This window comes from Gadus morhua, chromosome 12 (assembly GCF_902167405.1).
Source record: "Gadus morhua chromosome 12, gadMor3.0, whole genome shotgun sequence".
Lineage (NCBI taxonomy): Eukaryota > Metazoa > Chordata > Actinopteri > Gadiformes > Gadidae > Gadus > Gadus morhua.
The window spans coordinates 1,219,150-1,235,760 of record NC_044059.1 but is presented as its reverse complement, the minus strand read 5'-3'; the positions used below and the strand labels follow the sequence as shown (position 1 = coordinate 1,235,760).

The window sequence follows — 16,611 nt, the reverse complement described above, 5'->3', positions numbered from 1 at the left end:
ACACCAACTGGAAAGACGCATGTGGTCCATACGGCAACACCATGACCAACGATAGAGGCCTAAGGCTTTTGGAGTTTGCCAGGTACAACAACCTACTGCTGGCGAACACACTCGGGCCCCATAAGGCCTCCAGGCGATCGACCTGGCACAGCCCCGGTGGAGAGTACCACAATCAGATCGATTACATCATGATCAAGAAGCGCTTTCCCTCAAGCGTTAACACCAGTAGGACACCCAGCTTTCCAAAGGCAGACATTGGGAGCGATCATGACCTTGTCCTGATGTCCTTTCGCCTACGTTTACAGAAGATCAAAAGCTCCCAGTGCACTAGAATGAAGTTTGATCTGGACAAACTTCGAGACCCTGAGGTGGCAGAAGCCTTCAAGGCAAAGATAGGGGGAAGGTTTGCACCACTGCTCATCCTAGGTGCAGAAGAAGTTGATGTCAACCACATGACCACCACGCTGAACACAGTCATAACCGAAACAGCCACTGAAATCCTTGGCAAACTCTGCCTAAGGAAAAAACCTTGGGTCACCAATGAACTGCTTGACTTGTGTGACAAGCGAAGAGCCCTGAAGAAAAGTAAGAACTTACCTGAAGGAACTGACGCTTACAGAGAAGTCAACAGGAGCATAAAGAAAGGCATGCAGTCAGCAAAACAGAACTGGATTGAGGGAAAGTGCAGAGAGATAGAGAACAGCCTGAATGAAGCCCTTTGAGACTGTAATGGTGATTAAGGGCTATATAAATAAAATTGAATTGAATTGAATTGAATACCAACACCAACACCAAGATGGCATATCAAACTGTCAAGGAGCTAACAAGAGCAAAACAGACCAGAGTCTCTACAATTCAGAGTAAGACTGGTGAATGCCTAACGGAAGAACAGAAAATCCTGGACAGGTGGACAGAATACTGCTCTGAGCTCTACAACCACACGGCAGGTGGAGAGCCCACAGTCCTGGCATGTCCTCAATCCATTGAGGAAGAGGAAAAACTCCCCATCCTCCGTGAAGAAGTGGAGGCAGCAGTCCGAGCACTGAAAAAAGGAAAGACAGCCGGAGTGGACAACATCACAGCAGAGCTCGTACAAGCAGGGGGAGAAGCCATGATCGACACTCTCACCATCCTGTGCAACAAAATCTGGCAAAGTGGTGAGTGGCCTACATCATGGACCCAGTCACTCATCATCACACTTCCAAAGAAAGGCAATCTCCAACTGTGCCAAAACCACCGCACCATCAGTCTCATTAGCCATCCAAGCAAATTCCTGCTGAAAATAATACTGAATAGGTTAAAACCTCAAGCAGAACTGATCATAGCTGAAGAACAGGCTGGATTTAGGGCAGGGCGGAGCACCACAGAACAGATATTCAACCTCAGAATTATCTGTGAGAGATATCTGCAGCATCAACAACACCTTTACCACGTGTTTGTAGACTTCAAGAAAGCCTTCGACCGGTTATGGCATGCGGCATTGTGGGCAACCATGAGGAAATATAACATCAACCTTGTCAGAGTCATACAACACCTGTACAAACAAAGCTACCAGCGCAGTTCTCTACAATGGAGCTATCAGAGACTGGTTCAGGACAACAACTGGAGTGCGCCAAGGATGCCCTCTCTCCCCTATTCTCTTTAATCTTTTTCTGGAGCGTATCATGACGGATGCCCTGGCAGATCATGAAGGAACGGTCAGCATAGGAGGCAGACCGATTACCAACCTCCGTTTTGCAGATGACATTGATGGGCTAGCTGGAGAAGAAAAATAACTTGCCAGCCTTGTTGAAAGGCTTGACACTACTTCCCAAGCCTATGGAATGGAAATCCATGCTCAGAAAACCAAAATGATGACCAACAACAACAGGGGCATCCTCTCAGAGATCAAAGTCAACGGACAGGCACTGGACACGGTGTCCAGCTTCAAATATCTGGGAGCAATCGTGTCCGATGAAGGATCCAAGCAGGAAGTCCTTGCCAGAATTGCCCAAACAACTGCTGCGCTGGCAAAACTCCAGCCCATATGGAAAGACAAAAACATCAGTCTGGCATCAAAGGTGAGACTACTGCGATCACTTGTCAACTCAATCTTCCTATATGCTTGCGAAACTTGGACCCTTACAGCTGAGTTACAGAAGAGAATACAGAGCATGGAGATGAGATGCTACAGGAGACTCATGGGGATCTCATACACCCAACATGTCACAAACAAGGAAGTTCGGCAAAAGATCAACCAAGCCATCGGCTCACATGATGACCTGCTTACCACTGTTAAAAAACGGAAACTGAGGTGGTACGGACACATCACCAGATCCTCAGGCCTTGCAAAGACCATCTTGCAAGGAACCGTACAAGGTGGAAGGAGACGAGGGAGACAAAAGATGAGATGGGAAGATAACATCAGAGAATGGACTCACTTGAAAATCAGTGAGGCAATGAGAGCTGCCGAGGACAGAGAGGGATGGAGAGAGCTGGTCAACGGAGCGTCTGTGGTGCCCCAACGACCCTCCGGGGTTATGGGATAGGACTGCAGGGATTGACGGCTGATTTTCACAGCTCCTCCTGCTGCAATTGCTCAAATTGGTCACAGTTCTGTCTCCATATCCATCTCACCGCCGACAACCTGTCCTTTTCCCCCACCGTAGTTGACTGGGCTGGGGAAGATGAATCAGCATGTGCAGAGGGGGGCTGACCGTCGCTGGGGGCATGGGGCACTAGTGGCAGGAAGCTGCTAACGGGGGGGATATTTCTCTCTACTGGGGTTTTTGTGTCATGGCAGTGTGTTTCCATGGCTGTCCTGACCAGGGGGTGGGGCTTTGGGGACTGGGTGGGCGGTATCAGTCAATATGTTCTTCCCCAGGTCCAGCAGACACCGCACAGCCCTCAAAAAGTCCATTCCCAGTATGCAGGGGTCCTACACCTGCGCCACCCATACTGTAAAATCCACTGACAGATCTCCCACATTCAACGTCACCCTCCACTTACCAAGCATAGGGGCCAGCTCAACAGTCACTGTCCTCAGTTGTACTATAGTCTGCTCCAACTGTGTCCCCACCGGAACTACATCTGGCTTCACCATTGTTGCTGTGGAGCCCGTGTCCACAAGGACTGTAAGTGGGGCCCCGTGTATGGTGACGGGAACATGGCAGAAATTCCCAGAATGAGTCCAAACCACCACTATAGTGGATTCTGTGTTCTCGTCTGCTTCAGGGGGGAGTGGAGCCCCTCTCCTCCGTCTTTGCTGTTGGGCCCCTCCATCCTTTGCGGCAAAAGCAAGGGGTCCGCACCGTCCCATCTATACGGGTCCCAGGCCGTTTCCCGTGTCTTTGGAATGCTTGGAGCACTGTCTGAGGAGATGGCCAGGCTGTCCGCATCCCCAGCAGACCAGGGGGCGTTGGCGAGGCCGTGTCGCACTTTGCGGCGAATGCATGGAGACAGCCCGTATTAGTTCGGTCATGTCAGCCACCCATGCAGGCTTTACGTCGGCTGCATCAGTGCATGCAGCGGTTCTCACTGTAGGACCACTCTCCTCAGGGCTGCCTTCAATGGTCCCGCCCCCCACAATCTCCCTCTCCAGAGCCACTTCCAGAGCCTCTTGTATGGAGCGGGGATGGGTGAGCTGGGTCTGAATGCGCAGCTCCCTGGGGGATATGGCTTGGACAAACTGGTCCATGGCGAGCTCCGTCTGTATCGCCGGGGGCATGTGGGCATAAGCCCTCCTGGCTAGAGTTTCAATGTCATTAGCTAACACACAGAGGGGCTCCCCAGGCCGCCTGCGTCTGATGGAAAGTTCCGAGTGTAGGAGACCGGGCTGTTCGCAATGTCGAAAACGTCTCTGCAGAGCCCCAACAAGAGCCTCATAAATCTTCTTCTGGGCTGAGCAGTAACAGGCATGCGAGTGCGTCGTCCGTAAGGCATAACGCTAGCTGTAGCGCTTTATCATCCTTCGACCAGCCTGCAGCTTGTGACAACAGTTCGAATTGGGCATGAAACGCCTGCCAGTCTGCCTTACCGGAGAACTTCGGTGTTTTACACCGGGCCCGGGAAGTATAGGCACCACCCCTCTGCCACACAGGCTGTGCATTCTCTCCGCTGTCATGCTTTGGAGGAGCCGACGTGCCTGCGACGAAGCCTCCGTCATATCCTCTGCTCTGTCGGGGGTCGATGGAGCTTATTCCGGCGTCGTAAGCCATGCGCCTCGCCGTCTCCCTCAAGTGGGCCTTGGTCTCCGCAGCTTTTTCAAACTCCGCCGCCAGACCCTCCACAAGGCATAAAGCTCCCCTCCTCCACCTTAACTTTCGGCCGCGCTCCGCTCCCGTGTGCCATGTTTGTTGGCAGTACAAACAGGTCCGCCAGACGCCGTCCGCCAGACGGCTAGGATAATGGGGAACACCGGAGAAGAACCAGTCCGTTGCTTTTACTTCTGACACCAGTGTAACGTTCACCCCACGGTGGTGCAGCGTTGAATAAACAGGCGATGTCTGGCTTGCAATCCTGCTCTTTATTTAGCAAATCCAACGTTTATTCCGATCACTGTTGGCCGCTACCACGCCGTACATTTAGCCGTAACACAGTTTTAACTCCAACAACCCGTTGCTTCCGGACCCTCCCTCACGTTGTTCCCTCCCCCCTTTCTCGCAAGACAATCCGCCATTAAGGCGAGACACGGCAGGCAAAAACATTGATTTTTCATGCAGTGGTCAATTTTGAGATTTTGGGCTAGTTTACTCCTTCAATATGTGTTCTTTCAAGCTACTATAAATAAAACGTTGAAAATGTACACAAAGATGTTTATTTTAATACATTTTGTTTACTTGCAGCAGTAAGTTACTCCCGAATTTACCAAGAAGTTAGCATTCCAACGCGACATGCCGAGTTTCGCCTGTTTACTGAAGACTTTCGTGTCCGGTATTGTTGTAAAGCTCCGAGTCCCCTGCACAATGATCTGTTCTCCAAACAACGGCATTTCCTTTCTATCAGTAACCAATCGTGAATGTCCAACGGGGGTTTTAAAGCTAATGACGAAATCTCATCGGCTATTGCTGATTTCTACTAACGTGATTCGCTCAGACGCATCACGTGGTGTACTTTGACACTTCCGTGTTTAGCTTACCGCGGGAGCTTCCAAAATGCCGGTACCACCGCAAATGACAAGGGAGAGAAAAAAGCAATTGGGCATAGCAAGATGTGGAAAGGGAAGGCGATCTATTGGATTAGCTGTTAAAACACCAGCAAGCAGCACATCTGATCGTAAGCTGTCGTTGGGAAACCGAGGGAGTGACAGTGCCACTGACTGTGCGACACAGCAATGGCTAATTCTGCATGTCACACGTCTGAATGAATTGATTCATGATCTCTTGTGCCCCAATTGTGCTACTGCGTCGGGTTTATTTGTAAAGGTTGATCCAGAGAATCATGGCTTTTGCAGTAGTCTGCTTTTAGAGTGCACTAATTGCAAAGGAGAGAGCAGGTATAGGCGGAGCGTGTACACATCCACACGGCTTCAAAGCGAGACGAGAGGGGACGTCGCTTTTGACGTCAATGTCCGCATGGTGCTTTTGGCCCATGAACTAGGCATGGGATATGCTGCTCTGAGGAAGATCAGTAAGGTGTTGGGGATCCCTTCCCTTCACCTGAAAACATACCAGAGGCATGACAAGAGAGTGACAGGTAGGCTATGGAAACAGGGATGGTACAGGGATGTTGATTTTGGAGGTCTAATGACCTGTTACATTTTATGGTGTTGTTGTAGACTCTAACAGCGAACATATTGTCATGGATGGAACAAGGATGGATTTGTAACAGTAGAATAAAATGTCATCTCATACATTGTGTTGTATTGGTCAGTTTTACTTGAGTTTTCAGTTCAGTGGCAAAAACAAAGGACACTGAAATAATGCAGCCTTATGGGAGGGAGAGAGAGAGAGAGAGAGAGAGAGAGAGAGAGAGAGAGAGAGACTATTATGTTATACCTGTTGTAATAGTATAACATTATAGGATGGCCTTATTCTTTATAGTCATTTACAGTTGGCTTGTCCAATTGGCTATGACATTACATTACATACTGCACGCTAGCCCAGCTCCTTTACCACTACACTACCACCGCCCCAACATGGCTGCATAGTCTGCTCCCTGGTCCTTTTTGCCACTCTAAGTAAACAATAAAGTAACAGTTCTTGGCATTTTTTATTTTAGTGGCGGAAATTGAAAGAGGACTGGAGTCACTGCACAAGACCAGGGAGCAGATCAGGCAGGCCTATGCGGATGTTGACCCCGAGTTGGCAGAGTTGCTGAGGGAGGATGCTGATGCTGTTATCAACATCGGTGTCTCTTTTGATGGCACATGGCAGAAAAGAGGTTTCACTTCCCATTATGGGATTGGCATATGCATAGACATTCTCACAGGTTTGGTAATTGACTTTGAGGTGTTGTCCTCTGCCATGCCTGTGTCCTAAAAAAAGATGCTGTGAATGAGGGCAAGATTACGGTGGATGAACTGGACAGCTGGAGGGAGAAGCACACTGACTGTGCAAAGAATTTCAGTGGTTCAAGTAAGGCAATGGAGCAGGAGGCAGCAAGGAGAATGTGGGCCAGATCAGTGAGTCGCCACCAGCTGCGCTACACTGAGATGCTCTCAGATGGTGATAGCTCTGCCTTTAAGGAGGTACTATCACTGAACCCATACCCTGGGAATGAAATTGTGAAGCTGGAGTGTATTAACCATGCTCACAAGCGAATGGGTACAGCTCTCAGAAAATTTAGTGCCGAGCGCAAATTGGGAGGCAAGGGTTTGGGGAAACTTACTGCAAAAAAATGCAAAACAATGCAAAATTATTACAGGGGGGCTATTTTGAATAATCAGGGGTCTGTAGATGCAATGAAAGCTGAAATATGGGCAGGCCTTCTCCATTCCATGTCCACAGATGATACACCATTGCATACTAGGTGCAATGTGTCTTGGTGTTGGTATCGGAGGGCAGAGGATAAAGGTGAGACCCCCGAAAGCCACACACGACATGCTTCCAATTACCTCACCCGAGAGGTGGGCGAGAAACTTCTCCCCATCTACCAACGCATGTCTAGCGACAGCTTGCTGAAAAGAATGCAGCATGGTGGTACACAAATGTGAATGAGTGCCTCAATTCTGTCATATGGGCCCGATGCCCCAAAACAGTTTTTGTTGGTAAGAACAGGGTCGAGGCAGCAGCGAGCATGGCCATCTCCTCTTTTAATGGTGCCTCAGCTATGCTTAATGTGATGGCCAACTTATGGCTGGAAAGCACACTCATTACAGTGAACACAATCAAGCAGGCAGACCTGCTCAGAGTGTCCAAGGCAAATGCCATTCAGTCCGCAACTGTGAAGCGCAAACGAAAATTGGTGAGCACAGCCAAGAAAGTGGAGAGGCACCAGCAAGAACTGTCAGAGGGACCTACATATGGTGCTGGAATGGACATTTAGAATAGAAAGCTGATGGTCTTGTTCTGTGTTCTGTGTTAATTCATGAGTTTGAAATGTTTATATTATTATTACTAAGGGCCTGAGCATTTATTCTGTTTTTGAGCAATTGTTTCCAATAGAAATGTATGAAATTCCCCTATTCAAATCTTTAAATGCCGTTTTCTCAAAATTAGTTTTTTGTCATTCTCCGGTAGATACTTCTCAGCCTATGTAGCACCTATGTACACCAAACTTTCCAGTTATACACTTAGCAGTATTCTGAAGATATTTACAGAGGGATTTGTTAATAAATCATTCCTGGCCTGATTTATGTGACATTTTGATCAAAAAAAGGTTGCGAAAATCGATATTTTAAGGCTATAGACAGTATATTTTGATTTTCTAGGTAATGAAAGCAGATATCCTGAAATCCCTCTGTAAATTTGTTTGCATCTTGTGTGTATATGCAAATGTGCGCATATTTAATTAGACAAGGCCTCATTTGCATAATCAAACATAATAATTTCAGAAACTTGTAATACATTTTTTGTTCATACATGTGTAAGTAATCAACTGAGGAAGTTTCATGGTGATATCTATTATTTAAAAAAATTACCCTATTCACCTGTAGTGTCTCGCCTTAACCTCTACGAATAACATTAGTGCATAACCCAACACATGAGAACATTTGCCTAACTGCTGAACGCATAATAACAGAATCACATTAACCCAGCTCGTTACAATATATATATATAGATATATATATAATATAGTGCTGTCAAGCGATTACAATATTTAATCGTGATTAATCGCATTAATGCCACAGTTAACTCGCGATTAATCATTTAATGGAACATTTATTCTATTCTAAATATCCCTTGAACTTTCGAACAAAACTCTTGCTCAGCAAAGATGGGAAATACTATAACATTTATTATTTAAACCAGTATGAATATTCCTACCGTAGGTAGGCCTATACACATTACCAGGCTATCGAATAACGCCTACACACATGCACACGCACACACACACACACACGCACACAGTGGCGGAGTGGTAATCGGGAGAGTCGGGAGAATTCCCGTTGGGCCGCTAACGTTTCGGAGCTGTGCTAGATCCGGTATGGTGTTTTAGTTTTTCTAACGTGACTAGTTCTTGCTAGACAGCAGGTGACATAACGACAACGTTTGTCAAGCCAAAAGAGCGTTAATCACGGGATGCAAAAATTAACGCCGTTAAAATTGGTTTGTGTTAACGCCGTTAATAACGCGTTAAACTGACAGCACTAATATAATAATATATTTATTTATTTTTTCACGAAGTGGGATGGCCATTGGCCCCGCGGCCTCATAGGTTCCGGCGCCTATTCTTATAACATTTATTCCAGACCGCCATTCCAACCCGGTATCACGTGATTTCGTGCTCATGCGCACAAACGTTAATCTATTGAATCGTGTCCCAGAGCATGATTGTCTAACTTTTTCGTGCACAGATAGTACAGTGCACCCTCTAGTTATGTATGCGTCAGAACAAATTAAAAACGCAATCGTGGGCCAAAATCCCTTTCTCCTCCATGTAGCAGTTCAGTCTACTTCAGATTGATGTGGAAGTGGAAGAACAGGAGACGTCGGAGAACCCGACGGAGTCGTTTGAGATGATATTATGGATAAATGACTATATTACACGGGTCTCTTTCCTGTAGGGTTGGAGCCCCGAAATTGATAATCATATCTGTCCTTTGAGACCCCCTTTGATATAAAGGAGACCCCAGGTCTATAGCTTACTTCTTAATGTCCACAACCCAGTCACCTATTACATCACTTCCAATAGGGCTTTCGCCTCCTAATTGATCATTGTAGTATATTTGAATGCCCTCTTTCATATATATGACACCACCACCACTGGGACATGGCAACAATTCTCCATATCCATGGTACTTGTGGACAGTAGGGGTACACACTAGACATAAATTGCAAGCACACTCAGGAGGAGGAGTGACCTGTCACACATGATACATAATTAACTGTTACAAAAAACCCTGACTCGATGAGCTTGGTGTTTTGCTTTCAAGAATAGGTTATAGGCTGTGGCACTGTCAAGTCAAATCAAAGTAATTACGAAAATAAACTGAAGAAATCATTGTCCAGTCCATGTTGCGCACAGACTATAAAATGGGCGGGACACAACACCAAAACACGGAAGTAATTTGGACGGCAGCTTAAAGGCCCACTATGCAACTTCGGGCATTTCTTGGCTGTTTTCTTGGTTTTGGCACCCACATTTCTCTACACAGCGCCCCCTACAGCTTCGTAGTAGATATTTTACAACACTGTCGTAACAACTCGTTGACGACCCTTCCCCATGCACTTCTACGCGAGCCAGGTGCATTTGTTTTCAAAGAAGCCGGCGAATGCGTGGAGCCATGTCCGAAGTAGATGTTCATAAAGTGTAGGCAAGGTTATACATTTTTTAAATGGTGTATTTGCATTGCAATAAACATAAATCCATTCTTTTTTATAGTTGACGTGGAGAATTGATATCCTAGATTATAATTGTTTTATCTTAGGCTGAACAGAACAATTAGTGTAATGGTGCGGCCACACCAACCGCGTTACTCGCGTTGGACAACGCGAGTAACGCGCCTAACCTGACGCTTGACCAGTGTGTGGTGGTTCAACGCTTCCAACGCGTCAACGCGCCAACGCAGCTAGATGAGTCCATGTCCATGCAAGTGAACGGAGCGTTCCCTCTTCTTCATAACTATCAAACCAAACATCCTTCACATTCACTGAGCGAACATTATGAAAGTAAAATGCACATTTTTCGCTAAAAATGTTTCCATAAACGCATTTAATGGCGTAACTATGTAACTATTTCCACCCAGAATAAAGAAAATAACGGCCGTGGCTGCGCTGGAGTCCGAGGTAGGAAACCCAAACGCCGCCGTGTTTGGGTGATAGAGTTTAGATCGGGTTAGATTAAATAATCTCGGATATAAATAACAATAATAGGGTTAAATAACTTCACATGGTGTGTCTGGTGTGTTTCCAGCATTCGCAGTGTTGATCAGCAGAGAAGCAGTCTGCCAAGACGTTGAGGTTGCTTAGCAACCAGAGACTCTGTCCATGCAAGTGAACGGAGCGTTCCCTCTTCGTCATAACTATCAAACCAAACATCCTTCACATTCACCGAGCGAACATTATGAAAGTAAAATGCACATTTCTCGCTAGAAATGTTTCCATAAATGCATTTAATGGCGTAACTATGTTACTATTTCCACCCAGAATAAAGAAAGATGTCCGCCGTATGCTTCTGTGCAAGCTCACTACTCTCTGCCAGTGACGTCGGGTCAAGCTCGACGCTGATTGGCTACCGCGGCTAAGCGTCACGCGTTGGAGCGTTGAAAGTTCAATTTTCTGAACTCCGGGCGTTGGTGCGTTGGGCGCGTTACTGCGTTTACGTGCGTAATTACGTGCAACTGCCGCGCCTAACGCCCCCAACGCAACGCTTCAACGCGTGTACCGCGCCTAGACCAATGGTTCCCTATGCAAAAATGCCGATTTTCAACGCCCCTAACGCGAGCAACGCGGTTGGTGTGGCCGTACCATAACCACCACACAATGATCAAGCGTCAGGTTAGGCGCGTTACTCGCGTTATCCAACGCGAGTAATGGTACGGCCACACCAACCGCGTTGCTCGCGTTAGGGGCGTTGAAAATCGGCATTTTTGCATAGGGAACCATTGGTTTAGGCGCGGTACACGCGTTGAAGCGTTGAAGCGTTGCGTTGGGGGCGTTAGGCGCGGCAGTTGCACGTAATTACGCACGTAAACGCAGTAACGCGCCCAACGCACCAACGCCCGGAGTTCAGAAAATTGAACTTTCAACGCTCCAACGCGTGACGCTTAGCCGCGGTAGCCAATCAGCGTGGAGCTTGACCCGACGTCACTGGCAGAGAGTAGTGAGCTTGCACAGAAGCATACGGCCGACATCTTTCTTTTTTCTGGGTGGAAATAGTAACATAGTTACGCCATTAAATGCGTTTATGGAAAAATTTCTAGCGAGAAATGTGCATTTTACTTTCATAATGTTCGCTCGGTGAATGTGAAGGATGTTTGGTTTGATAGTTATGACGAAGAGGGAACGCTCCGTTCACTTGCATGGACAGAGTCTCTGGTTGCTAAGCAACCTCAACGTCTTGGCGGACTGCTTCTCTGCTGATCAACACTGCGAATGCTGGAAACACACCAGACACACCATGTGAAGTTATTTAACCCGATTATTGTTATTTATATCCGAGATTATTTAATCTGACCTGATCTAAACTCTATCACCCAAACACGGCGGCGTTTGGGTTTCCTACCTCGGACTCCAGCGCAGCCACGGCCGACATTTTTCTTTATTCTGGGTGGAAATAGTTACATAGTTACGCCATTAAATGCGTTTATGGAAACATTTTTAGCGAGAAATGTGCATTTTACTTTCATAATGTTCGCTCAGTGAATGTGAAGGATGTTTGGTTTGATAGTTATGACGAAGAGGGAACGCTCCGTTCACTTGCATGGACATGGACTCATCTAGCTGCGTTGGCGCGTTGACGCGTTGGAAGCGTTGAACCACCACACACTGGTCAAGCGTCAGGTTAGGCGCGTTACTCGCGTTGTCCAACGCGAGTAACGCGGTTGGTGTGGCCGCACCATAATGGTGCGGCCACACCAACCGCCGCGTTGGACAACGCGAGTAACGCGCCTAACCTGACGCTTGACCAGTGGTGGTTCAACGCTTCCAACGCGTCAACGCGCCAACGCAGCTAGATGAGTCCATGTCCATGCAAGTGAACGGAGCGTTCCCTCTTCGTCATAACTATCAAACCAAACATCCTTCACATTCACCGAGCGAACATTATGAAAGTAAAATGCACATTTCTCGCTAAAAATGTTTCCATAAATGCATTTAATGGCGTAACTATGTTACTATTTCCACCCAGAATAAAGATAGTTGTCGGCCGTGGCTGCGCTGGAGTCCGAGGTAGGAAACCCAAACGCCGCCGTGTTTGGGTGTGATTTGCCAACGTCCTTGTCCTTGTCAACGTCCTTGTCACAAACTCTTGTGTAGTAGTCCAGTAGGTCGCGGTATATGGGGAAAAACTATGATCCACCACTAAACTAGAAGAAGAAGAAGATCTCTGCATCCGGTACGTCACGGACTAGGTCACGTGTCCTGGCCACATACCGCGGAAGCAAATCGCTCCTGTATGTTACCATGCGCCACTGAGCAGTTTGCATAGGAATGAATGGGCGGCCATTTTCCAGTCCGTGGTCCATCCTTTATTATGTCCATGGTTTGGACGCCCCTAACGCGAGTAACGCGTTTGGTGTGGCCGTACCGTTAGGCTATGCTTCTGATTAAAATAATGAAGGGAGGAAATGTCTTTACTTACATGTCTCTCTAACACTTTCCACACTTGTTGGTGAATCAGAGTGTATGCCTTAGGAATTTAATAAATGTGGCATTTTGATATAGATAATACAACATTCATGTTTCCAGCATTACCTTCATCAAGTTCATATATCATGACCATCCAATGTGTAAGGGTTAAGAGTGCATATCCCACCTTCAACCCCCGGGCCTGTACTGGTCCTCTTCTTGATGACCATCTCAAATCTAAGTGGATTGCTGAAGTAAACATAGCAGCATTGCAATCCCGGTGAGAATTTGTTTGTGCATACACTCATGTCAAAATATTATCAATTCATGTTGTGACATTTTAAAACTTTTAAACTCATACCAGTATAGTTTGGCTATAATTTGTCACTGGTATCTCAGTTACATCTATACTAATTCACGCATTTTATTTGAAAACATTAAATCTACCCAGGTTTGGTATGAAGGTAACACAAAATAGGGTCTACGAGTTCACAAGTCTGTGTAATACAGGTTCACAAATCATATCCTGTGCATCACAACTTCAAAGAGTCATGCACTTGACCCTTTTGCTACAATCATTGCAGCGCAGGTGGTGCAAACACATTCACACACCCGTGTTTCATAATCTGAGAACATGCACAAAATTTGTGTATTCGTAAACCCAAATGTGAACTAATGCATCAGAAGTTGCACATCTGTGAAATATTTCTCCATAATATGTATGTATCTCCATGCTGCATAATCCCACCTGGAGCAGCAGGGGAGCTATGCTCGGCTGCTCTTCATGGACTTTAGCTCAGCTTTTAATACAATCCTCCCCCACAGACTGGTGCTCAAACTGTCTGACATTGGAATACCACACTCAACCTGCCTTTGGATTAAGGACTTTTTAACGGACCGCACTCAGAGGGTAAGAGTGGGCCCCCACACCTCCACCGACCTCAGCCTCAGCACTGACTCCCCAAAGGGCTGTGTGCTGATTCCCCTGCTCTATTCCCTCTATACCAACGACTGCACTCCCGCCCACCACAGCAACACCTTCGTCAAATTCACAGATGACACCACAGTAATGGGGCTCATCTCTAGGGGGGATGAGACCGCCTACAGAGACGAGGTGGAGCGTTTGGTGGGGTGGTGCAGTGCTAACAACTTGCTCCTCAATACAACAAAGACCAAGGAGCTCGTTGTGGATTATAGGAGGAAGAAGACGGTCATCCAGCCGCTGATGATAGGCGGGGTCTGTGTGGAGAGGGTCTCTGACTGCCGCTTCTTGGGAATGAACATGGAGGACCTGACCTGGGGCGTCAACACTACTGGGCTAGTGAAGAAGGCCCAGCAGAGACTATACTTCCTGAGAGTTCTCAGGAGGAACAACATCCCCCAGAAACTGCTGGTGTCCTTCTACCGCTGCTCAATAGAGAGCATATTGACCTACTGTCTGTGTGTCTGGTTCTCAAGCTGCACTGTGGCACAGAGGAAAAGGCTCCAGGGGGACATAAAGGCAGCGCAGAAAATCACCGGCTGCCCTCTTCCCTCTCTGGACGAACTGCACAGCTTCCGCTGCCTTAAAAAGGCCAAAATCCGTCCTGCAGGACACATCACACCCGTGTCACAAACTGTTTGAACTACTGCCATCAGGCAGGAGATACAGGTCCATTTAATCAAGAACAAACAGACTACAAAACAGTTTTTATCCAACAGCCATAACTTCACTAAATGTTGCTACCAGAGCATAGTGTGTAGTGTATCACATTTGTGTAGGCACATTTATAAATGGTGAATGTTTGTGTGGGTGTGTCGTATGTGTTTTTTAGTGTACTTAGTTGATGATAGTTTTTTATTTATTTATAATGTACTACCTCAATGTGATGTTTTTGCACTGAACAAGGACTGCACTTAATTTTGGTTGTACTAGTTACAATGACAATAAAGATATTCTATTCTATTCTATTTCCCCACAAATGAATTATATAGATCGCTATGTTCAATGACCATTTAATGAACGAGCACAGGTCCATCGGTTATACACTGCTTGAATCTGCTGCTACAGTCTCAGCTGTTTTTTATCTTGTGGATAGTTTTGCAACACGTCTATATAGTACAAGTGTAGCAAAAGTGATTCGTATCCGTATGAAGCAGATCGTCCGTTGGCGGGACAAAATTGCAGCATAACCAATGAAAGTCGCCGGCAGGGAGTGCATTTTTCAAACTACACACACACATCCAAGCAACTCTTACTTTTCTTGAGTCTTGAAAGTAGACAAGAGGGTGTCCAGCAAAATTGTACCGGGGGCAAAAATTGTACCGCCTATGTAATCTGCGTTTGATTATTCCAACCTGCCTTGCAACCTGATGAGTCGCGTTTGAACGTTAACACAGCTAACTAGACTACGAACATTTGAAACACTCAGTTTACTTGCTACATTCGATTAAACAATTAAATACAATACAAATATAAACTACGATACACTTTAAAACACTCAGGCTGGGTTTGCACAACATGGATTAAATTAATCCTAGTTTAGGGTTAATCTAGGGTTAGTAAAATCTAGGTTTAAACTGGTTTATAATTTATCCGAGATGCGTTGCACATCTTAGTTTTAACTCTGGATTAGTTAACCTAGTTTAAACAAGGATTAAAATAGGATTAGTTTGTGTTCAGTCTGCCATGATGGATCCCGGCGAAATGTGAACAAATTGCACAATATAATCCACAATTTTATATCCTGTTTTTCTTTTTTCTAGCCTACATCGTGAAAAAAAAACAACGGTTCACTTTTTGAATAAGTTAACCGTTAATTACCTTAACTGTTACAGTTGACACTGACAGTGAACACTTGTTACATTTATTAAGAGATGGCACGTCAAAGAGGATCGAACTTTTCAACATTTGAAAAGATGTTGCTGTCGGAATTGATGGAGGTCTTTGGGATTATAATTGAGGATAAAAGGACTGACAGCGTTACGCTGCAAAAAAAGGAGGAAACCTGGGTCATGTTAGCGGAGCGCTTCAATGGCTCAACTGGCATTAAGGAGGTGAGGGACAAGTCACAACTGAAAGCCTGCTGGAAGAACTTAAAGGCAAAGGCAAAAAAGGATGCGGCAGAAGAGAGGAGGGGGATGTTTAAAACTGGCGGAGGACCACCACCAATGATTACGGACCCTCTATCGAAAAAAATCATTAATATGATCCCGCAGCAGATTTCCCCCCTCCCTAACCCATACGACGATGACGGCGCAGCAGAGAGGAATACAGCGAGAGAAACTGAAAGTCCTCTGACTTTGATGCTTGATAGCTGGTCCAACCTTCCTATTGAGGCATATGACAGATTCTTTGGTGAATCTATACCGCTGTGAAAACTCGCTATTTTCGTAAAATTCCATTGGATTTAACCTATCTCTAATTTTCCTGCGAGGAACTCTTTCCTCTAACGCCATCCAGCGAAGATATGCAGCCATGTTGTCAAGAAAACAGCGATAAACCTAACATAAACCTCCTCCAGAGGTGGTTTAAATATAACTGTTAAACCAGGATTAAACTAGGTTTGAAATTGCTGGTGCAACGGATTTAAATTTAATCTCAGTTTAAATGGAGTTTAAACTGAGATTACCAAAGGGTTAAATATAACCAGGATTAATATTAAACTATGTTTAAACCAGGTTTAAAGTTTGGTGCAACACGGTTAACAGTTAAACCTTGAATTAATCCAGTTTAAGAGTTAATCCATGTTGGTGCAACCCG

General features: G+C 46.0%; 1 protein-coding gene across 5 annotated transcripts in view; it reads right to left on the bottom strand.

Moving 5' to 3' along the window:
• The window catches only part of dnai3 (dynein axonemal intermediate chain 3), a 129,750-nt gene that overhangs the window by 88,461 nt on the left and 24,678 nt on the right, over window positions 1-16,611 (bottom strand). For 4 of the 5 annotated variants that reach the window (XR_003978896.1, XR_003978897.1, XM_030372664.1 and 1 more), the window contains exon 2: window positions 13,057-13,118. The exons of the other annotated variant lie outside the window; for it this stretch is intronic. Coding sequence is in view for 2 of the 4 variants with exons in the window: in XM_030372664.1 (XP_030228524.1) it covers window positions 13,057-13,118 (62 nt within the window). In the remaining 2 variants the exon portion in view is untranslated. The remainder of the gene's footprint in view (window positions 1-13,056; window positions 13,119-16,611) is intronic. 5 annotated transcript variants of the gene reach the window in all.